General features: G+C 65.0%; 2 protein-coding genes across 8 annotated transcripts in view; one reads left to right on the top strand and one right to left on the bottom strand.

Moving 5' to 3' along the window:
- The window catches only part of SMG6 (SMG6 nonsense mediated mRNA decay factor), a 118,674-nt gene extending 104,067 nt beyond the window's left edge, over nucleotides 1–14,607 (top strand). For all 7 annotated transcript variants that reach the window (XM_075168713.1, XM_075168711.1, XM_075168712.1 and 4 more), the window contains 4 exons: nucleotides 6,458–6,611; nucleotides 10,029–10,240; nucleotides 10,547–10,628; nucleotides 12,289–14,607. In XM_075168713.1, coding sequence (XP_075024814.1) covers nucleotides 6,458–6,611; nucleotides 10,029–10,240; nucleotides 10,547–10,628; nucleotides 12,289–12,419 — 579 coding nt within the window. In that variant the 3' untranslated portion in view covers nucleotides 12,420–14,607. The remainder of the gene's footprint in view (nucleotides 1–6,457; nucleotides 6,612–10,028; nucleotides 10,241–10,546; nucleotides 10,629–12,288) is intronic.
- A 1,884-nt stretch (nucleotides 14,608–16,491) lies between these two features.
- HIC1 (HIC ZBTB transcriptional repressor 1) lies at nucleotides 16,492–19,568 on the bottom strand. Its single transcript, XM_075168749.1, has 2 exons — nucleotides 19,205–19,568; nucleotides 16,492–18,464 (listed from the first exon to the last, which is right to left on the bottom strand). Exons 1-2 carry the CDS (start codon nucleotides 19,254–19,256, stop codon nucleotides 16,519–16,521), a joined length of 1,998 nt encoding a protein of 665 aa, XP_075024850.1. The 5' UTR covers nucleotides 19,257–19,568; the 3' UTR covers nucleotides 16,492–16,518.
- Nucleotides 19,569–21,816: the final 2,248 nt, after the last annotated feature.

Consider the following 21,816-nt stretch of genomic DNA (forward strand, 5'->3'; position numbering starts at 1 on the left):
ATGAGGATTTCTCAGCAGAGGAAAAATTCTCCCTGGCTCCCCTCCCCCTCACCTCCGCCCTCTCTAATGCCCAGGGCCCTTCACTTCCATAATTCTTCATTTTCCAGCCTTGAACGTAAGCCAGACACATCTGTCTGGCCATATGCGTGAACTCTGCAGTGTGTGCCGAGGTGGTTGTAAAACAGGGCTGCTGAAGGCCCTACTGGGAGAGCGTGCACATGTGTACCCTCCGGCTACTGGCGCCGGGCCCAGAACCACTGCGCTTCGCTTTTCCAAACCCACCCCAACCTTTCAGATTTCGCCTTTTTTCTTTTTTCATTTGAATTTTTGAGCAATTCATATCAAGGCGAAGGTAGAAGTTGCGCCGGGAGGGAGGGGCCGCCCCCGCAAGCGAGTCCATTATTGTTGGCAGGTACCTGGGTCACATTAATACAAGGAGGAAGAAAGCAGCAGCGAACGAGTGAGAGATTGGAGAGATGGGCTGTAAATTAAAGCGGCCTGAAGCCTTCCAGCCTCCCAGGGTTGTTAAGCGGGAGGTGTAAGTAAATTCCCCACTTCCCACTGCCTTGTACAGACACAGCAAACAGGAACTGCACATGTTCGGGGAGGGCAGCGTGCAGCAGATCCCGGCCCCGGCGACTAGCCCAGCTGCAGCAGGGCCCCCCGGGATGGCCGCTGCCCATTCTGCGGGGAGAGTGGGGGCTGCCTGATGTTGTCAGGGGCTTTCTCCCCCCGGCGTGCTCCTCCCTTCCTCCCCAGCCGTGCTGGGGCCGGTGCTCGCAGGCGGAGAGAGGTCAAAACGAGGGTGTGGGCAGCTTCAGGGGCTGCACAGCTGAGAGCCGAGGTGCAGTTGGAGTCTGAAGACGCGGGGTGGAGGAGAAGTCCTTGGGGCTTCGGTAAAGTCATCCAGCCCGTAGCTAGCTGGGAACAGCCCGGAGCAGAACATGTGTGCAGGCCCCGGTCCTCTCCCTGCCCTGGTACTGACCACGCGGCCGGAGCTAGAGGAGCAGAGGAGCTCGGGTGGAAAGCGCTGCCTGGGGAGGCCAGGTTGGAGCCAGCTCAGCATCCACCCCCACCACTTTCCCTCTCTTGGCCTGTGGTCCTTGACCTTTCTGATCTTCTCAAGAGATTCTGTGTTTCCTGGGACCTGGGGATCTTCTGCCTTCCCTGTTACAGCCCATTTCTCTTGTTCATTGCTCACCTACGGAGTTCACGTATCGGCTGCTCTCCGAGTCCCCCTTTCATTACGCTGGGGACAAGCCACAGCTCCCTGTATTCATCCGAGTCCAGCAGATGCGGCTCCTGTCTCAGCACGGCTGAGAGCCTCAGCTCTCCACACACGGCCATGTGGCTGTGCCTGCATGGTGGTGGGGACTTGGGTCCAGAGAGCCCAAATGCTACGGCTGCCTCCCGTAGAGTCTGTGATGGTGTGTGCAGGGACCCAGGGTGCAGGGCAAAGCCTTCATTCTCTTGGCCATCCATTTTCTTTCTGTGCCCAAGGGGAGCACGATGTCATGGCTTCACCTGGGACTTGCAGAGTTGTGCTTCTCGCAGCTAAATTCACTACCTTCTCCCCACCAGGTTTTCTTGCACTATCCCTGCCTTTGCCGTGATCCCCACCTCCTGCAGCCCAGCTCTGCTGCTGTTGGAGATCATCCACCCGACGCTTGTCCCAAGCTCACTCTGCTGCTTACCTGCCCTGCATCAGCTGGCAGGGCAGCCCTGCGGGTCCTTGTTGTAGCTCCCAACCACAACCAACGCTGGGGTCACATTTATACCTCGAGGGGGATTTGGGCTTCACTGTGCTCCTTCGGTCCCTTCCCTGGCTGGGCGTGCGCAGGACTGTGGCTCGAGCTGCTGGGGGGGTACAGGTCCAGGCAGGGTGAATGGCAAAGGGGGGTGGCTCTGTTTCCCTACACGAGCTTGGATCCCAAAACGGTCACTCTGAGGGGGGGCAGACGGGCCAGAGCGGGGTTAGGTCACAGTCTCTCATGTCCCTGGGCAGCCCTGGTTGCAAGGAGGCAGGCCTTTGCTGCCTGGCCCTGGGTTACGGGTTGGCTGCTGCTCCCTGGCTCCGTTGCCAGCCTGCCGCTGCCCTCACCGCTTGCCCAGGCTGGGAAGGAGCTGCCTGCCAGCCCCGTGTCACAGGCTGGTGACAGCAGCGATGCATCGGGATGAGGTGAAAGACCAGGCACATTCCTGGGTGCTGTCCAGATATTTGGAGGGACGAGAGGCCGGGCAGGCAGGTGGACAAGAGGAAGCGGCAGCGACGCTGCCGGGGCAGGCAGCGTTCTCTGGCAGGGCTGTGTCCCCAGCCAGCGCCGGGTCCTGCCGCGCGCTCCCAGCCGCCCACGCCGCTTGGCCGGGCCCTTGGTCCATGCTGTTCAGCGTCCCCTGTCCTTTGTGCCGCCGCTGTGCGCTGGGAGCGGTCGAGTTTCCTGACCGGTTGAAAACATCCCACCTGAAACATAACAGGCTCTTCCTCTGGATGCTGCTATTGTTTTGCTCAGCATTACAGAAGCAGCTTAACCGGGGCGGCCAATTATGACATGTCTTCCCAAAATAGCCGCTCTCCTGTCCCTTCTGAGCCCACGGAACGGCCGCCCCCTTAAGATGCAGCCGCTCCTTTGTGGCGGTAGTGTGAGTAAGTGGCTAAATATAGCCGTATCCCATTCACGCTCTCCTCGGCGCGCAGGAACAATGCCGCGGGTGCACACGCGCCGACACGCACCTGCCTGGGAGCGGGTGCCTGCTGGCTGCGGAAGACGCACACCCACCCACGGCGGCTCCGCCACGGCGGCGGCCCCAGTTTGCTACCAGGCACGGGGCACGTTTACTCCTGAGGAAGACGCTGGAGACGAACCTTGGGAGGAGGAAGCCCTCGAGCGGAGACTAGAGAGGCATTGTTCTCGGCCCTCGAAAATCCGCCTCCGATCCCCGTGGAGCATGGGGGGCTGGAAGGGGCAGCGGCGCCGGGTTTCCCCGCAGTTGGGGAGCGGGTCAGGGCAGGAGAGGTGGTGGCAGGATGGTGACGGCCCATCCGTCCTGGCAGAGCGGCGTGACCCTGTACGACCCATCCCGAAGGCAGCAGGGTACTCATCTCTGCCAGGCTTCGGCTCTGGGCCTCTCCACCAGCCCGGCACCGCGGGCAGAGGAGCTCTGAGGCCCGTGTGCGGAGCCCCGGGGGACCGATGGGGAGCCCCCTCCTATTCTGCACTTGTGGTGGAGACCCTTAGGTCTCCCCCCTGGCATTCTACAGAAAATAGCGCCTGGTGGCCTGGCTCTCGGGGGACCGGTCCCCTGTCCACACTGGAAGCCCTCAGCCGGGCAGCGGCTTCCGGGGAATCCCCCAGGTGATCCCAGCTGATGGATGAGCTGGGAATTTGGGACTGTGTGCGCAGGAGTGTCTGATCTCAGTGCTGCCACCAGCTGGGGCAGCCGGGGGAGCCACCTCCAGCTCCGGCCCAGCTCCTGGGAGAAGCCCCCGCGGCCGGAGCAGGAGGCCGGGCAGGGGGCTGCGGGTGGGAGCAGCTCTGACTGCCGCAGCGGGCGGGTGCAGGAGGCGGGAGAAGGGGGAGCTGCCTGGCCCGGCGGGGAGCAGAGAGCCCCCGGCCCCCCAGGTCTCCTGCCATCTCCAGCACTGCGGGGTCACTCTGCCATGGAGCCATGCAGCGTGTTTAACCCTGCAGTTAGACAAGGCTGAAATCCGGCCGTCCTAAAGCACATGGGCCAGGGCGAGGCTGTACCTCCGGTGTTTTAGTTGCGCTGCTGTCCCTGGGGTCTTCTCCAAACCCCACCTTCCGGCAGGGCCACTGTCTCTCTGTCCTCGCATCGGGGAAACTGAGGCACAGTGGGACCGGCAGCTCGTTTCTGGCAGTGGTGGCGGCACAGAAGCCAGGCCCCAGGCACAGGCATCCCGAGCCGCATCCCCACGCCGTCCTTCCTCCCCACGGGACCGTGCCCCACGGACTAGCAGAAGGGTTAACACAGCGCTCGCCTCCCCGGTTCCCCGCACATGGGCTCCCTTTCATCTCTGGCGCGGGGCCAGCCAGCGTCCCCATGAATCACAGGCCACTCCTCTCCCCCCCGAAACCCCTTGGCCGGAGGCTTCTGCAGCCTTTTACTCACACAAACAAAAATAAATCTCGCTGCCGGCCTCTGAACTCTGCAAAGGCGAGTTTCCCTCTGGCTCCCCGAGCGGCCCGGAGCTGTGCGCAGGGACTTGGCACGCTCCCCGCCGACCTCGCTCTTTCACTCCCGGCGCATCCTGTGTCCTTCTCTCACCGGGCGGCCCGGCGAGCGGAATGGGACGTGACGGCCGGCACAGGCGTCGCTCACGGCTGCCAGGAATCGGCCGGGTACGGCCTGCGAAAGCCGCCGGGGCAAATGCCACACACGAGAGTACTGCCCCCCCCCGCCATCACCGCTGCGCCCCTCAGCCAGAGGGGTAGGTGAGCTTCCCGCTCGTGCCGCGTTCCTGAGGTCGCCTGCATGGACCACGACAAGCCCCGGGGTCAGGGAGCCGTATCGGGGCGCAGGCGGGGGTCCCCTCTTGCCACCGGCTCTTGCTCACATAGGACTGTTGTCGCCCGTTGGAGGCCTCATGGTTTCGCCCCTCCTTCTTGCAAGTTCGGGGCCATCGACCTCTTTGGCTGCCGCGCAAGGGACGTGCCGCTTCGCTCCGGGTCTCTGCATTGGCCGAAGAGGCCCTTCTTCATCTCCCCATGGCAGGTGGAGCTTGGTGGAGCTCAGCAGGGCCTGGTGCCTCCCAGGGATGAGCGTTTCCTCCCGCACCCCCAAACCCTGGGGAGAAACCCCACCTGCCACCCTCCTCACGGCGAGGAGGCAGCGGCAGCGCCGTGCCGGGGTTGCCAACACGGGGTTCCCGTGCCGCCGGGGAATGCCAACACCTCCCTGGGTGAAGGCAGAGCACAGGCAGGGATGGCACCCGGCAAGCGGCTGGCCACGGCAGCGTCTGTCCAGGGACATTGGTGCCATTGTAGCTGCCCCTGCGCAATGGGGGACGCATATCCTCACATGCAGCAGATGGGACCTGGCGCGCTCCCCGCTCTGCCCATCTCCCCTCGGGCTCGGTGGGAGCTGCGGCCCCAGGACCGGCGCTGCCAGGAGGCGGGTGGGAGGCACGTGGTGAGGTTATGGTTGCTGCCTTGCCTGGAGACACTTGTGGGAGGTGGCAGCATCAAGTCGCCTTGATTTAAAGCCAGATGACAACACTTGGAAATGGATTAAAAACCACTTCTTTCCATGGCCACTGCTGGCCTGTGCAGCTCGTTGTTCCAGGATGCCTCCGAGGCTTTGGCGTGACTGCGGGAGGGTTCGGATCCTCACCCCGGGCAGGGGGAGCACCCCATAACATTGGGCAGAACAGGGTCGGCAGTTGCCTCCTGTCCCCGGGGCGCGGCTTGTGGGTGTGAGCCCGCTGTCGCAAGGGTTTGCATGGTGGATGTGTTCCACAGCAGTGCTGCTGTGCTCCGTGGGTGACCGGTTCCTATTAGAGGCAACAAACATCAGCGAGTCCAGGGAAGCTATTTTTAAGCAGAGGAAGCACTAGAATAGCATCCTGAGTTTTTTAAGCCTGTGACTTACTAAAGAGCCCAAGTCCTTCGATAGCGTCGAAAGTAATACGTGAGCTCTTGGGTCCCATTTTGGCAACTGGCATTGTCCAGAGGTCCAGGTGCAACCCCGCGGGTTGCTAGTAAGACCCAGCAGACCCTTCCCATGTATGTGTGAGCACCCTCTGGTCTCCAGCGGGTGCGAAGGGCTCAGCCAAGGATGGTGCTGTGGGTTTCCAGGGCTGGAACCCACCTGTTTTCCCAGCTGGATGGAGTCAGAAAAGGCAAGGCATGTGTGGGAGCTGGTGGGACAGCGAGTGAGATACTCAGCCAACCATCCCCACCACCCCCTAGAGCTCCCCTCCTGCTGCCTGCTCAGGGTCCTTGTGTTAGGATGCCGTTGGCAGGACTTTTGTGTCCCAAACTGGTTTGTTTTGGCTGGTGTCACCTTGAGCTGTTTCCATCTGGAGTCCTAGAGCCCGCTTCCTCCAGGCCCTTTTTCTCCCCGCTGTTGTGTGTTGGGGTCGGTTTCTTGGCACCGGTGCAGATAGTCCTGGCAACTGTCAGTCCCCTAAATGGGACAATTCCCAAAACACCTCCATTTTCAAGGCTGGTCCCAATTGTTCTCCCCGGAGCCTGGACAGGCTCTCCAAGAGTGCTCTCTTGGAGGCTTTCACCATACCACTCACGTGTGTGCTGTGGACCTGCAAGAGTTGGTGTTTGAGGTGTGCCGGTGGGATGGACGCAGCCTCCTGCCCGTCCCCTTCACACAATGCCCTTGCTGCGGGAGGTGTGCGTGCCAGCCAGGCTTATCTTCTGCTCTCAGGGTCCACAGGTCGTAGGGCTGACGTCCTACTTACTCATCATACGTCCTTCTCCTCCAGGCCGTGCTGAAAGACCAGAGTCAAATGAGGCAGATGGAGCTGGAGATCAGACCTGTCTTCCTGGTCCCAGACACCAATGGCTTCATCGACCACCTCAGCAGCTTGATAACGCTGCTGGACTGCAGGAAATTCATCCTGGTGGTGCCCCTGATCGGTGAGTAGAGCCGGCATGAGGTCGGGGCTTCCTCTCTCCCCCGGCGCAGGCTGTCCCTCCGTGCCGGCTCCCTCTCTCCCTGCCCCACGTGCCCGCGGTGCCTGTGTGGTCTAGGGCTGGACGGCTCGTGCCACAGCCGGCTGGCAGCGGAGGTGGAGCTGGCATCCGTCCTGCCCTCTCGTCCCAGCCACGGCCGGCATTCCTTCGGCCCGTATCGCCCTTCTCCCTTCCTGCCAGCTTTCTGCCCGTGGCGCTCAGCGGGCTCCTCTCCCCCAGTGCATTTGGGGGTGCCAGGGGCTGGGAGAGGCAAGCGGGTGTTAAATGGGATTTGGAGGGAATTTTGGAGGGAGCAAGGAGGAGGAATTGTTAAACAATCAGAGCAGATAGCTTATCCCCGCTGAGCTGGGGCTTAGGCAGCCTGAGCAAATGGCCGGCCTGTGTCCCAGCGTCTCAGAGCTGCTCAAGCCCAGCCCTTCTTTTTATCCTTATAAAGCTCGCAGTAAAACAGCAAGCTGGTTCCCGTTATTGGTAAACACTCACCCTGGCAGATAACGGCTCTGCTGCTGGGTGGTCTCCCAGGGTGGCGGGAGGATTTGGTTAAATGCCTTTGCTCTGATTGTTTGATCGCACTCCGGGCTGGAGGTAGCGTTCCTCTGGCCAGTGTCGCTCCGGCGCCCGGTGCATCCCGGTGCCAACCTGGCGTTCAGAGGATCCCCAAGGGCAGCAGGAGAGGCCGGGGCAGGAGCAGGGCCGAGCTTCACGGAGCTCACAGGCTGCCTCCGTCCCAGCCACAGCCCCGGGAGGCCGGGGGCCAGCTCTGCCCCGTGGGCATCTCCAGCATCCAGGCAGCGAGGTGTAGGCTTGTGCCGATCTCCTGGCCTGCGGCACGCAGGGGTGCCTGCCCTCCAAGCCATTATGGGGCTTCCTTCTAATTCCTGGTGTCCAGCAGACAGCTCTGCCTGCCCCAGAACCAACGTCCAGCTGCCACCCTTCCCCGCGGGGTGAAGAGCCTGGCTCAGGAGGGATTCCTGGGGCTGGGGACGGGACCCCTGGGTGGGGGGAGCAGGGCTGGCCACCTGCCCAGCTCAGCACGGGAGCTGCCAAGGAGCTCTGTGGCTTGGCACCGCAGTGCCAAGGCGTCGTGTGGAAGTGAAGGGAAGGAAGCCGGCAGCACCGGCAGAGCCTGGGCAGCCCTGGGGGCTGTGGAGCATGTTAACACCTGAGAGAGCTGGGACCTGCCCTGGAGCCGTGGCCCTGCCTCCCGCCGCGCTCCTGTGGTTGGTGTGAGGCTTCTCCATCCGAACCCCAGCCAGGGGCAGCAGTTACAGGAGAGCTGAAAACCCTGGTCCTGTCCCTGTCCAAGATGCTGCTGCCCTCAACCTGCAAGAGGAGCCCGGCCTCGGGCAGGAGGAGCAGCAGTGACTGAGCACCTTCGGTGCTCTTCCATCCTGCTGCCTTCCTGCTCAGGCCATCATAGGGGGGGACAAAGTAACTCATCTCCCGCTGCCTGCCGTGAGCCTCCCCTGCCGCTGCTGAAGCACCCTGAAGCCAGCGACTCCCCGTCCGCGCCGGGTGTTGGTCAAATTCCCCCTTGTTCCCCAGGAAAGCCGTCAGTGCTGAGACCCGGGTGCAGGCAGGAGGAACCCATCCCCTGGGGTAAGCCGGGGGCCCCTGGCTGCTGCGGGCAGAGGCCTTGGTGCCGTGCCCCATCATCAGCCCAGAGACAGGCGCGGTGCCCTTCCCCCAGCACAGGGCACTCCTCCCCACTCTTCCCGGGGATGCAGCAAGGGGTTAAGCACATGGCTTCGCGTTGGGTTTGTTTCTCTTGCTCTTTAACCTGCTCCGTGCTCCTTGAGGCTGACCCCGCCATGGAGAAGCCAGGCCTGGTGCAGAAGCACAAACAAGCCTCCCCTTTGAAGCCTGTTTAGCTTGGAAGCAGGAAGGCGGATTTCGGGAGGGAATACCAGCTTTTCCTGTTTGATGTTCCGTTCTTGCACGGCTCCCCCCACCCCGGGCCCAGCCGTGCATTGTGTGGAAATGGCAGCATCAGGTCGGTAGCAAGAAGAGTCGCCGGCCAGCGAAGAGCAAAGCAGCTCCATGCAGCTTTAATTTGAATACCCAGACAGTGAGTGCCAGTCTCACCATGGAACAGAGCGATCACGCAGGCTCCCCGGGCAGTGATTCACAGCACTGGGGAGAGGCCTCAGACCCCGAGCTCTCTCCCCGAACCCCCAAGGAATGCATAGTTCCCACTTGAACTCAGGACTTGGCTCCAGGCTCGGAAACAATCTTCAGAAATGAAGCCATGGCTAAAACACACACTGTGCGCGCAGAGGCTCCCTCGCGCACACGTGCACACCAGCTCTCTCGCGCGCCCGGCCTCGCGCACACGCAGCCCTGTGCACGATCGCCAGGCAAGGACGCTCGTGCGCACATCTGGCCGCACGCTTGTGTGCCCGGCCTCGCCTCTAGCCGCCTCGGCGGCATCTTGCTCGCACACGCGTGCTCGCTCTGCGACCGAGCGGCTCTTGCAGCAGCCCCGGCGCCGGAGGGTGGGTCCCTCCTGGAGCTCTGCTGGGGTCCCTTGGGCTTCTGCTGGGCTTAGGGGGCCGGAGCGGCTGGGGTTCCCGGCTTGGCAGCAGTACAGGAGGCTCTAAGGCTTGATGGGCTCCAGTTAAGGCGAACGGGCTGGGAATCCGCCTGATCCCAGGCTCAGGCTCGTCTCGAGCAGCATGTGTCAGGACAGATGTGCGAACCCAGATGGGTGAGGTGTTGGAGAGAGCATGTCCCCTGCCGAGAGCCTGGGACGGCGGCTTCAGGTGGGGAAAATAGAGCCAGGACTTGCGTGGGAAACAGCGCTGGAGTGGGAACTGCCTGCTCCCACGCATGACCCTGTTCCCACATCTAGTCCTGCGGCAGGAGGGCAGCAGCTTTTCGTGTCTGAAAGTAAGTACAGGGAGCCGAGGTGCAGAGCCAGGCCGGCGGTGCTGCTGGCCATCGCTGTGCTCGGAGGCGGAGGAGCGAACTGCAGGAGACTCTGGTTTTCTGACACCCTCGGGCACACACGGAGGTGCCATCGGTTGTGAGGCAGGAACGTGAGGTAGGACCACCACGGCGGTGGTCCCGGGTGCACGGCTTTTCGCAGAGCAGCACAAGGTGCCCTTAGGGAGCGGTAGGGGCGAGGTGCCTGCGCTCTCGGGGCCGAGCCAGGTGACCCACGGAGGTGGAAGGCAGCAAAGCTTTTCCAGACCCGGAGCCAAGTCCAGGAGTGCAGGGACGTTGCGGCAGCTGAACCCAGATTTCCTGAGCCAGCTCCCAGTGCCCCGGCCCCGAGGCCTTGGCAAATTGCGTGCTCCAGCAGCAGGTCACGGGAGCACCTTGTCCCATAGTAACTGTACCTCCTCTTCCTGTTCGAAGTGATAAACGAGCTGGATGGCCTGGCCAAGGGCCCGGAGATGGAGCACCGGGCTGCAGGCTATGCCCGCCAAGTGCAGGAGAGAGCCAGGAAGTCCATCGAGTTCCTGGAGGAGCGATTCGAGAGCCGGGACAATTGCTTGAGGGCTCTGACCAGCCGAGGCAACGAGCTGGAGTCCATCTCCTTCCGCAGCGAAGACACCACTGGCCAGCAGGTACGGGACATCCCAGTCCCAGGAGGACGGGACGCAGAGGTAGTGATGCCAAGGGCTGGAGGCTCTTCTCCACTGCCTCCCTGGGGGAAACCGGGGACCCTGGGGTCCGCGAGCCCTGGGCAGGGGGTAGCTCTGTCCCCACCTTTGCAGGCGGCTGAGCAGGCTCCTGCGGGCTGCCTGTGTTTTGGCTCTGAGCAGGCCTGCTCTCTGCTGAGCTGTGGCAGTGTCTCAAGGACAGTGCAGAAATCAGGGTGGTGGGGTTGCAGGTTTTTTCCTGCCAGGGGTAACATTGCCCTTTTCTTCCAGGGAAACAACGATGACCTGATTCTGTCCTGCTGCCTCCACTATTGCAATGACAAGGCCAAGGATTTCATGCCCTCCAACAAAGGTAAAAGAACGTCCTTACGTCCTCCTTGTCGCTTTTCTGTTGCATCCCGCGGACCCTTCTCGTTTCTCTTTCACGGCCCTTGGAGCCGATCCCTCCCGCATTTTCCCTCTTTCAACACCAAGGTGCCACCTCCTGCCTCCGGTCAGCCCCAGGCTGTGGCCCTCTCACCCCATTGCCAAATGCGCACCTCACTGCGCTGGGGACGCCCCAGCCTGTGAGAAGCCCATGGTAAACGTCCACGGAGCAATTTCACGGTGCCAGCAGCGGTGATGAGGGGCCAGAACGAGCCTCCTCCCCGCAAGCCCCAGTGCCTCCTGACCAGGGCCCTTTTCCCTCCTGATGCCCAGTTGGCATCGGCCACGTGTGCTGGGACCAGACAGCCCCCGGGCTGTTGCCAGGGCAGTGGGGATGGGAATCGCATCAGCAGCTGCCCAAGAAATCAACCCGCATTTGTCAGCGCGAATTCTTAGCAGCTTAACTTGTCAGATTCACAGAGAAACCGTCACCAAATGTTTATGTGCAAATGATGCTGAATTTTGAAATCATGTGGATTATGGGGAATGGGGCCTGACAAGCTGACAGCCTCTGGTTTGTAACAAGGAGGCGCGTCACCAGCGCGGAGCAGAGGATGTTTATTGTTACACATTTCTTAAAGTGTCCGCACAAAACCTCCTGATCCCACTTTCGGCAGCCTTCGGCCCCAGGCCTGCCTTCTCACCGAGCCCCTGCTCCCCTTCCTCCCGGCACAGCCCGGCTGGGGTGCTCGCCCCGACACCCTCAGCCCTGACACCGTGACCGTAGCCCACGTTCCTGGCCACCCTCCCTTTCCCCTCGTCCTGCCGCTCCCCGCGCCGCCAATCTGGGCCCATGTTGGGCTCCCATAAACTCTGTTTTTTCCATTCCCGTCCTGGCTCGGAGGCACTGTGTTTCCTGTGCTCATAGGAACAGTACTCTGGTCACAGGACCCAGCTGCTTACACATACCCCATATGCTTCCCCTGCTTCGCACACACGTAAGCGTGGCTCCCACATCCCAGCCCGGCGCATTGCGTGCGGGGCAGATCATCCATCTGGGGGCAAGATCCCTTTGGTTATTTCTCAGGCTTCAACTCTCTCTGGCTGTCTGAGCCCCAGCCAGAAACGCCTCGGTGTCAGTGGCGACTCCAAAAAGCTTCGCAAAAAAATAAAGGGTGGTTTTAGATCTTATAATGAGATCACCAGAATAATAGCACCAGCTTCCTGCTGGAGCCAGGGTCGCGGGCCGTCTTCCTGGCCTGGGTCAGGCAGAGGGACCTCCTCTTCCCTGCCTGCGGCGCGGTGCACCACCCCATGCGGGCAGCGGGCAGCATGGGACCCTGGCGCTGCTCACCGACCTTCCCGGCCCCAGGGCTGCGAGCAGAGATCACAAATCATCCCCCAGCCAGAGGCGGGGGAGAAGGCGGCCTTCGAGATGAAATGTTGTCTCTGAGCCGCGCCGGGAAGCCTTGGCAGGGAGCGGGGTGCTGGGAGCGCCGCCGGGGTGCTGGGTGGCCCTGCCATGCCCGGGGCGCAGCACCCGAGGAGGGTAGGGGGGACACGGCGTGGGGACAACGTGGTGTGGGATGGGCTGGGGCGGCGTGGGACGGTCTGAGCTTCACACCGCTCTCTCTCTCCCATTGCAGACGATCCCATCCATTTGCTCAGGGAAGTGGTTTTGCTGACGGACGACCGGAACCTGCGAGTCAAAGCGTTGACCCGCAACGTGCCGGTGCGGGACATCCCCACCTTCCTCAAGTGGGCCCAGGAGGGCTGAGGGAGCCGAGTGGGGCCGACAGCCCCTGAGCGAGTCACGCAGCCTGTTACAGTGGGAGACCGGCTTCAGCGGCAGCCCTCGCCACGCGCCGCCACCGCCTTCCAGCCCACCACGAACAATAAACGCCACGTCTTCAACCCACCCCAGAATGGCCATGCTGTGAAGGGCCCCCCCCCGAGGGCACACCAGCTGGGAAGGTCATTGCTGTGGATGGTTCACGCGGAGGCCGCGCCGTTGAGGGTCCCACCAGCCTTCGGGCGGTGCCAGAGCGGAGCTGGCGAGCCCCGCTGGCTAGGGAAGCTTTGGGTGAGCCCGTGCCGGATCGCCAGCCTTTTGCTTGGTTTGCTTGGTTGCAGAGAGCTCGAGTCACGAGTCGGTGGCTCTTCGGGTTTGTAGGCTGCGTAGGGCAGAGACTGGGGACACGCCAGCGCAGACTTTGGGGTTGCTTAGTCTAGCTCGTGCCCCTCGGAGAGGCCGTGGACTTCAAGGGCAGGTTCCCTCCTGCCCCAGCCTGTTCGTCCTGCGTGGCCCAGGCAGCCCCAGGCCTCCGGCCCCTTCCCCACCCCGCGCCCGTCCCACGCAGCGGGTGCTGCTTGCAGAGGTGCTTGTCCTCTCCCTGGTGCAGGGTTTGCTTGTTGAGTTTCATTTCAGACTTCAGTATAGGTTAGTTTTCAGGTGTGTGCCCTGCCTGCTTTGCTGGGGGGGGGAGGCTTTGAACACCCCCAGTCCTCCCACAGCTGCTTTCTGTTCTGCTCCCCTGCCCACCCCAGCCATTACCTGCCCCTTCCCTCCTCCCGCAACCCCTTAGTCCCACCCCACTACCTTTAGACACATTTTTGGCCTAAGACTCAGCATGAGGCTAACAAAATCCTCCAAGTCCCCAAGGACCCCAGGACTGGCTGTCCCACAGGTCCTGTCTGTCCTCACATCACCACAGGCTCCTCTTCCATGTGGGATCCAGCTTGTGCCCGTGGCTGCGGGGCTGGACAGGACTGGAGAGAGCTGGGGCAGCGCCTGGCCCCCCGCCGCTTGCCCAGCTGGGAGGATCCCCTCTCGATTTGCCCCTTTGCCATGGAGGGAGCCGTGAAGGGACCTCGCTGCCTCGTCACTGGGTCATATTGCACCAGGAGCTGGTGCAGGGTTGGGGTGTTGCTGAGCCCCCCCCACACACACCACGTTGTCCCATCACCAAGTGTCCCATCCCCAGCCCAGTTACACGCCAGATACAGAAGCTAAGAGGGAGCATTAACCCATGAACCGGAGCCCCTGGAGCTCTGTCAAGTCCCAGTCCCATGAGCAGAGGGTGGGAGTGACCCCGAGGCCGTCCCTGGTCCCCGCTGGGGCGCCGCGGCCGTGGGAGGGAAGTGTCAAAGGTGGCAGAGGACGGAGCCCAGCATTTTCCTTTCCTGCGTGGGTGGCTCGGACCCGGTGTCTGCGTCAGGAAGCCCAGCGTTACCCATGCGCCGGCCACCCAGCCTCAACGGTGAGGGCCAGCACTGGGGTCGGAGCCTCGGCAGCGCCCGGACGTGGTGGGACTGCACGGCACAGCGACGGAGATGAGCAGGGTCGCGCTCGCTAACCTGTGCTGTACGAATGTCCCAGCCTCAGGGCACCGTGCGGGGCGGCTGCTGGCGAAGAAGGGTCTGTGCTGTGGGGCAGAGCCTGTTTGACAGAGACTTTGGGGTGCCCACGCCTGCTGCAGGGCCCACGGAGTCATCACCGTGGCTGAGCCCACCCGAGGCCGCGGCACACACAGCACCCGTGCCCCGGTTCAGTGCCCACAGCCGCATGCAGCGCCGCGCTGGCTGTAAGCAGCGTAGACTTTGCCTTCTCCTCCGTGCTGGGTGTGTTTAAATATTTGTTTTCTAACGGAGCTGCCCCAGGGCTGCTGTGCAAGGCCCTTCCCGGGGTACCACCAGCTCGGAGGAACCTGTGGCTCTGCCAAACACCGACCCCTCACGCGATGCCACAGGCTCGGCCATGGGACAGAGGTCTTGCTGCCACCAGAGCAGCTGGCACGGCAGCGAGCGGAGCGGGGGCTCACTGGCCTGAGCGCCCTGTGCCATCTGTGCCATGCTGCTGCCCCGAGCCCCTGCAGGGAGCCCACGTCTTGGGGAGGTGGCTGCGTTCGGGCTATTTTGTTAGGATGGTTTTAATAATTTTTAGTTATTAAACACTTGTCTGTGCAGCATGTTGTTTCATTTGCTGTCAGCGGGCGAGTTGCTGTCGAGGTTGGGGCAGGGGTGGGCACGGGGGGCACCGGGGAGGGACAGCAGCGGGACGTGTCCGTGCTCGCGAGGACAATGGCAGCTCTGTCCCACCTGCAGCTGCTGCTGCCCCCGCAACCGAGGGGGCTCCGGGCAAACCAGACGCACGGCAAAGCCCCTCACCTCCCCGCCCTGCAGCTCCGCACCCACAGTCCCCCCGGGGTCACCTCCCAGCCCCACTCAGCACCGACCCCGCACCGGCCAGGCCCACCCCCAGAGAAGGACGCGAGGCCACGCACGTTAATGTCACTTTATTGCTCATTCGGTTTCGACTATAGAAAAAAAAAAGGGCAAGGAGCCCGTGTACAAATCGGACGTGATACAGAGGGGGCCGGCGGCCCCGCTGGGCGCTGCCAGCTGTGCTTTGGGTGCTGCTGCTGCTGCTCGCCCCACGGCAGCTCCGGAGGGACACTGCCGGCCCTGGGGAGCCCCGGGGGGACCCGGGCAGCCCCGGGGGGGGCGAGGGGGGGGGCACCTGGGCAGGAGCGGCCAGCTCAGGCTAAGGCACAGTGGCTGCGAGGCCGGGGACAGTCGCTGCTGGCGGCCGCCCCGAGGCCTCGTGTGCAAAGGAGAGGAGGGGGCTCGGGGAGGGGAGAAGCTTCACATTAGCCCCAGGCAGAGGGGTCAGGGCACGGGCCGGGGGGGTCCAGGCCGGGGGGGGGCTTTGCCCACACCGAGCAGAAGGCAGGAGAGGGGGTGCGGTGGCGGCAGGGGGTGGCCCACGGGGCGGGGGCTCGGCCACAGGTCACCGCAGCCCAGCCTGGGGCAGCCCCTCGCCTCCCTCGGCTCTCCCCGCCGGCCCCCTCCCGCAGCCCCTGCCCACCTCCCCATAGCTGACAAACCAGACCGCTTTGTCTTTGTCACGAACTCCCCGGCCCGGCCCGGCCGCGCTGGGGACGGGCATCTTTGGCAAAAAAAAAAAAAAAAAAAAAAAAAAAAAAAATCGAGGCAAGTGGCCGCCCGAGGGCGAAGCCGCCGGGGCCCCCCGGGCATCCCTGATGGCGAGGCGCCTGCTGGGGCAGGGCCCAGGGGCTCAGTCTGTGACAGGCCCTGCCCCACCTCCCGAAAACGCGGGGTGCCGGCGGCCGAGGTCCGGGCCGGGAGGTCAGTGCTTGCTCCGGGGCGAGGAGCATCGCGATTCCCCGGCCCCCCCCGCCCCGGCACGGACCCGACTGCCGTCCCCCCGCCCCACGCCCGCTGCTCAGACCCCACTGTCCCCCTCCGTCAGTCTGTCCCCGAGCTCCCGGCATGGCCCCGGGGGGTTTGGCCGGCACACACCCCCCCAGCCCCGGCACAACCACGCTCGCCGCTCCCGGTCAGGACGGCCGCTGCAGATGAACTACTCACGGGCCCGCGGCGGTCGAGGCGGCACAGTCCGGGTCCCGTCGCGGCAGAGCCGAGCACCGGCGGGTCCCGCCACGGGGCTGGGGTGACATGGGCAGCTGCCGAGGACGTCGGGGGACAGCCCTGAGGTAAGGAGCGGGCTCATGTCCTCCAAAGCCTCGGGGCGCAGCCCGGCCTCACAGCTTGTGCTTCGCTCCCGCCCCGGTGCCGGGGGCCCAGCAGCCCCCCACGGCAAGGGGGGGGCCATGCCACGAGGTCAGTCCCTGAATTATCGGCTTCTCCCAGGCAAGCCGGGGTGCTCGTCGCAGGACGCGCCGTCCAGCCGTCCCGGGGCAGCTCTCATGGGACCTTCCGCTACGAGCGAGTTCTCCGGGGCCGTCGGCAGCGCCGGGGGATGAGCACCCACCGCCTCTCGCCCCCCCCCCCAGCTGCACGCGGGGCAGCGAGGGGAGCCCGGCGGTCCCCCCCGCCCCCCGGCCGGGCCGGTGCTAGGGGGGCGAGTATCGCTCTATGGTCCGGGCGGCCTCGGCGTGGAGGTGCGGAGCCTGCGCCAGCACCTCAGCCGCCTTGTCCTGGCTCAGCCCCAGGTGCTCGGCTGTGAATTTGGCCAGCGGGTAGAGGCTCTCCATGGCCTTGGGGTCGCTGAGGAAGTGCGAGGTGTGGGAGAGCAGCTCGGCCGCCTTCTCCTGCTTGAGCCCCAGTTGGTCGGCGGTGAGGCGGGCCATGGCGTAGACGCTGTCGGGGAAGTCCAGCTTGGCTTTGCCGTCGGGGCCGGCCGCGTGCATCTTCATGTGGCTGATGAGGTTGCGCTGCTGGGCGAACTTCCCGCCGCACACCTGGCACTCATAGGGCTTCTCGCCCGAGTGGATCCGCATGTGCTCGGTCAGGCGGTACTGGCGGGTGAAGCGCATCCCGCAGGCGTCGCAGGCGAAGGGCTTGAGGCCGAGGTGGCTGCGCATGTGGCGGGTCATGGTGCCACGTTGCGTGAACTTCTTGCCGCAAATCGTGCAGGGGTAGGGGCGCGTCAGCCAGTGCGTCTTCTCGTGCTGCCGCAGTGTGGCCGGGTCCTTGTAGGACTTGTCGCAGGAGGAGCAGCGGTAGGGCCGCAGGATGTCACCCAGCCCCGGGCCACCCTTGTCCAGGAAGGGCACGGCCTGCTCGGCCGCCGCCTTGTGATAGAGCTCCTCTTCGTTGTGGGCCTCCACGTGGGCGTTGAGCTGCTCGGAGCTGGGGAAGCCCTTGCCGCAGGGGATGCAGACGTATAGGTTGTCGCCCAGGCTCTCCGGCTCGTAGCCCAGGTGGTTGCAGTAGCGGTCCAGCGCATCACCGGGCGAGGGGCCCTCGCTGCTGCCCGTCTCCTCGCTCGTGCTGTTATCGGGCTCCAGGTCGTTGCTTTCCACGCTGGGGTAGCGGGGCTGTGGCGCCGTGGGTGGTGACTCGGCCTTTTCCTCCCGCTCCAGTTCCTTCTCCGCCTCCCCCTCGTCCAGGTAGGGGCCCAGGGGCTCGTGCTTCATCCAGCGGTACATCAGCTCGCGCCCGTCGGCTCGGGGCAGCGGGGGCTCGGCGCAGGGCGGCGTGCTGCGGAAGGGGTCGGGGGCATGGGGGTGCCCCCCTGGCTCGCCACCCGGTGGGGAGTCCTTGTAGGCGGCGGCGTGGCTGGCCAAGAGGCCGGCACTGACTGGGGGGCTGTCGTGCCGTGGGGGCAGCGAGGGCTCGCGGGGCTCGCCGGGCAGCAGGCGGTCGGTGGGCAGGAGCTGGGCGGAGGGGCCGGTGGGGCTCTTCTTGGAGAGGTCGAGGCCGCAGGGCGGCGAGCAGTGGCGCTCGGGCGGGCACAGCCCGTGAGGGTGCAGCGGGGCGCCCTGGGCGGCCGAGGCGTACAGCTCCCCGCACTGCGTGTTGAGCGGCGCCGCCGGCTCCACGGGCGGCAGGTCCACGGGCCGCGGCGTTCCCGAGTAGCAGGCCTGGATGACCGGTGTGGCAGCGCGCAGCCCCCGGCCCAGTTTGTAGGGCGCGTAGCCCCCGCGCAGGTGGCAGTACTTGCCGCTGCGTTTCAGCTTCTTCTTGCAAAGGGCCACCAAGCCGGGGATCTGGAGGTAGCTGGCGGCGGCCAGCACGGCACCCAGGCTCTGCTCGCCGCCCGGCTCGCACTCGGCCAGGCGGCCGGTGTAGATGAAGTCGAGGATGAGGCGAAAGATGCCGGGGCTCACCATCTCGTGGTCCAGGTTGAGCAGGTTGTCATGCACCACCAGCGACTTGAGGTAGGCGCTGCTGGCCGCCAGGATGTTCTTGTGCGCGCGGAAGAGCGCGTTCTGCACCACGATGATCACGTCGCACAGGAAGCCCTTGGTGCGCTGCGTGTTCAGCTGCAGCAGCAGCTGCCGCGAGTGGCTCGGCACCTCCATGGCGTCCAGCATCCCGCTCCTCGCCCGCCGCCCTGCAACACACCGCCCCGTCAGCGCCGCAACTGGCCCCGGGCGCTCAGCCCACGCGTGGGGGGCTCGACCCGCACGTCTTGGGGCTCAGCCCATGCGTGGGGTGGGGGGGGGGGGGGGGGGGTGTCGGGGCTCAGCCCCCAGCCCCGCACGCCGCCGCGTCCCGGCCGCTCTGCGCGGCCGCTTGGCCGGTGCCACCGCTTATATGGGGGCTCAGTTCTCGGCGGGCCGGGGGGGCGGGAGGGGGGTGAAAACCCCCGGAGGCTTTTGGAGAAAGTGACATCACCCGCCGCCGCCGCCAGCGCCGCGCCCCGGCCCCGCCAGCGCCCCGGCACCCCCGCGCCCACCTGCCGGAGGAAAGCGGAGGGGCGGAGGGGGAAACCGGGCCGGTGCCCCCCACCCGTCCGCCCCCCCGGGGCCACCGCCCGCCGTTACCTGCGCAGCGCCGCTGCCCCGGCTCCCCGCCGCGCCTCCCCGGCTCTTATGCGCCCCGGTCCCGGGAGGCGGCCGGCCGGGACCCCCCGGGCGCCCCCCGCCCCCGTTTCCTCTCCCCCCTAGCCCCCCCCCGCGAGGTGAGCGGGGGGACGGCCGGGGAGGGGGGGGGGGAGCGGGACCTCCCCTCCCCGCCTCCGCTCCGGTGCCGGTCCCCCCCGCCCAGGTGGGTAAAGCCAAGCGCCCGCGGAGTTTGGGGGTTTTCCCCATTTTTCAATTTTTTGGGGTGTCTCCCGCCCTCCCGCTTTACCTGGGCGCCCGGTGGCCTCCGCCAACCAGCCGAGGTCTCGGTGAACTCTCATGGCTCAGCCCCGGGGGGGCCGCCGCCGGTTGCTGTTCCCCTCCACCCTCCTCCTCCTCTGCTGCTGCTGTTCCTCCATACCCCGCGCTCCCGGCCGGTCCTACGGAACGGGGGGAGGAGGAGGAGGAGGAGGAGGAGGCGGCGGTGGAAGAAGCAGCAGCGGTTCCTCGGGGTTCCCGACGCCGCCAGCTCGGAGGTGAAACCCGGGCTGCGAACTCCCCCTGACCCCGGCCTGAACTCCGAGCAGCGCCGCTGGCTGTTAAAGGGACGGCGGGAGGTTTTCCTCCTCCCATCCCCGGGCGGGGCACCGACAAGCCGGGCCCCCCCCCTCCTCCTCCTCCTCCTCCTCCTCCTCTCCCCTCCCTCCTCCTTCTCTGAGTCCGCTTTCACCCCTCCCGGTCTCCTCCCGCCCCGACCGCGCCGACCCCTCGGGGGTCTCCCTCCTCGGGACATCAGCTTTTAGCCCGGAGCCACCGAGGGGGGACGGGAGCCCCCCTTCGGGGCTCCCGTTCTCCCTCGGTGGCTCCAGGCGAAGGCTGATGTCCCCCCCCCGCCGGTACCGCTCGCAGGGCGCCATCTAGCGGTTCCCGGTGCGCTCCACCCCCGCCGGTTACCGGAGGCGGCTCCTCCCCGCGCAGGTGCGCGGTGGGACCCGACGGGGCGGGCGGTGGGGAAGGGTAAAGTGGCAGGGATCCTGCTAGGGACCGAGTGCTGTGTTTGCTGCCCCACTCGAGTGGGTGCTGACACACGTGGGGAGAGTAGCACCCAAAGGGTGGGAGAGCTGGAGTGGGTGCTACCAGCATAGGGTGCTGCGGGGGGACCCTAATGGGTGCAGGTGATGTGGGGAAGGGTTGGGGGGGGGGGGGGGAGAAGACAGCCGGCCCTAATTTGCTGCTGGTGGGGGGAGGGCAGAATGCGGGGGGGTGGGGGGGTGCGCAGCCCTGGCGCCCAGATGTGCGGCGGCGGCGGCTCGGGGTGGGCCAGGGGCTTGCGGCGGTTTGGGAGGAGGAGGGGGAGGCAGCGCCACGTTTCCCCTCGCTTCATCCCTCCAGCCACCCCCGAAAAGGCTGCTGGGCCGGGGGTGCGGCCTGGGGTCCCCCCCTTTGGCACAGGGAGGGGGGGGGCGCTTCTCGCTTCGCACTTTCGCTTCTCCTTTCTCACGGCCGCAGCCTCTTGCACAAGCTCCTTGTGTAGCAAACCACCGTGATGGGCATCTCTGGGCCATCCACTAGTCCTGGGGGGTCCCCACTGGCACCCCCCAACTTGAGTAGGGCACTCCAAGCATTGGCCATCCCTCCCGGCTGGGGCCACCCTGGATGCTCTTGGGGTTTCACCCCATAACCCTGGTCCCTTGGTGAGTGGGAGCCACCGTGGGGTCCCAGGGGCTGGGGACGGTGGCCAGGTCAGCGCTGGCAAATGCTGCGGGACCCCCTGGAGCACTGTCCCGGCCACCATCCCCAGCTCCCAGGACAGGATTTGGCCAGCCCTGAATTTGGGAGAAAAGAGGCTGGGTGCTGGCAGGGAGAGTGCGTGGTGGTGGAACTCATCCTCAGATTCCCATCGGATCCAGGTTGCACCAGCTCACTACGGGGACACCCCCATGGGGAGTGGGACAGGGTGGCACTGCCTGTGGGGACCCTGCGGTGGGCACATCCCAGGCACCGGCTCAGAAATCTCCCTCCCTGCTCCCCATCCTGGGATTGTGCCCAGAGTGAGCATCGGCATCCTGAGAGCAGGACACGGGCGACTCCTCATTACAGAGCTGTGGTTTAATCCCAACTCCCCGGGCACTAATTTCCAAACCCCCCCCCCTTTTTTTTTTTTTTTTTTCCTCTTCAATTAACGGCTGGAAGTGTTTCAGGTTCTGGCAGCGAGCTCTGGACGTCGCTGTGAGCGATGGCTCCCGCGGGCTCCGTCCCGGTAATTTATGGGGCTGTGCTGTATAAATCACGGCAGCGAACGGCTCCCAGACAGCTGCCTCCCCCGGGGCCGGCCGGGACCCCGGGCTGCCCCAGCTACCTGCTGAGTGATGCCGAGGCCTCGGGGCAGCGACCGAGGGGGGGGGGGAATGGAAAAACCTTCACCTTTTCCACCCTCATTTGCAGCTCCTCTCCCATTCCTGGTCTCTCCCAGGGGCAGAGGGATGGGTCGGTGCCCGTAGGGGTTTGGGGCAGGTGGAGGGGGGTCGCATCCACTAATATCCCCCCTCCTGCCCCGCTCTGCTTTCTGGAGGGACCCCGAGGTGACCCCCAGTCCCAGAACGTCTGACGCGGCTTCTGCGGTCACATCTTGCACCCAAAGAACCCAAAACCTGCCCCGGGATTCCCCGGGGACCTGCGGCACATGCTCAGCCCCGAGGGATGGGGACGGCCGGGCTGCGGGGCCACGGGCAGAGCCAGCGCCAGGGAACGGGAGCGCGCAGGGAAAGGGGCATTTTCGCCTCAATGTGCTGAGCAGATTGGAACCAGCTCTGGTTAAGTCATTGGCTCTGTTGGGAGGTCTGAGCTGGAGCGTCTCCCGCCTGTGCCCCCTCCCCACGATCAATCAAAGTTGCAGCAAAT

This window comes from Calonectris borealis, chromosome 19 (genome assembly GCF_964195595.1).
Source record: "Calonectris borealis chromosome 19, bCalBor7.hap1.2, whole genome shotgun sequence".
Lineage (NCBI taxonomy): Eukaryota > Metazoa > Chordata > Aves > Procellariiformes > Procellariidae > Calonectris > Calonectris borealis.

Bases quoted from the DNA above. Each gene is read 5' to 3' on its own strand.
- HIC1 (XM_075168749.1), bottom strand. From the start codon at position 19,256: ATGAGAGTTCACCGAGACCTCGGCTGGTTGGCGGAGGCCACCGGGCGC. The intron at 18,465-19,204 runs GTAAAGCGGGAG...GGTGTGTTGCAG, and splicing joins GGAGGCCACCGGGCGCCCAG to GGCGGCGGGCGAGGAGCGGG.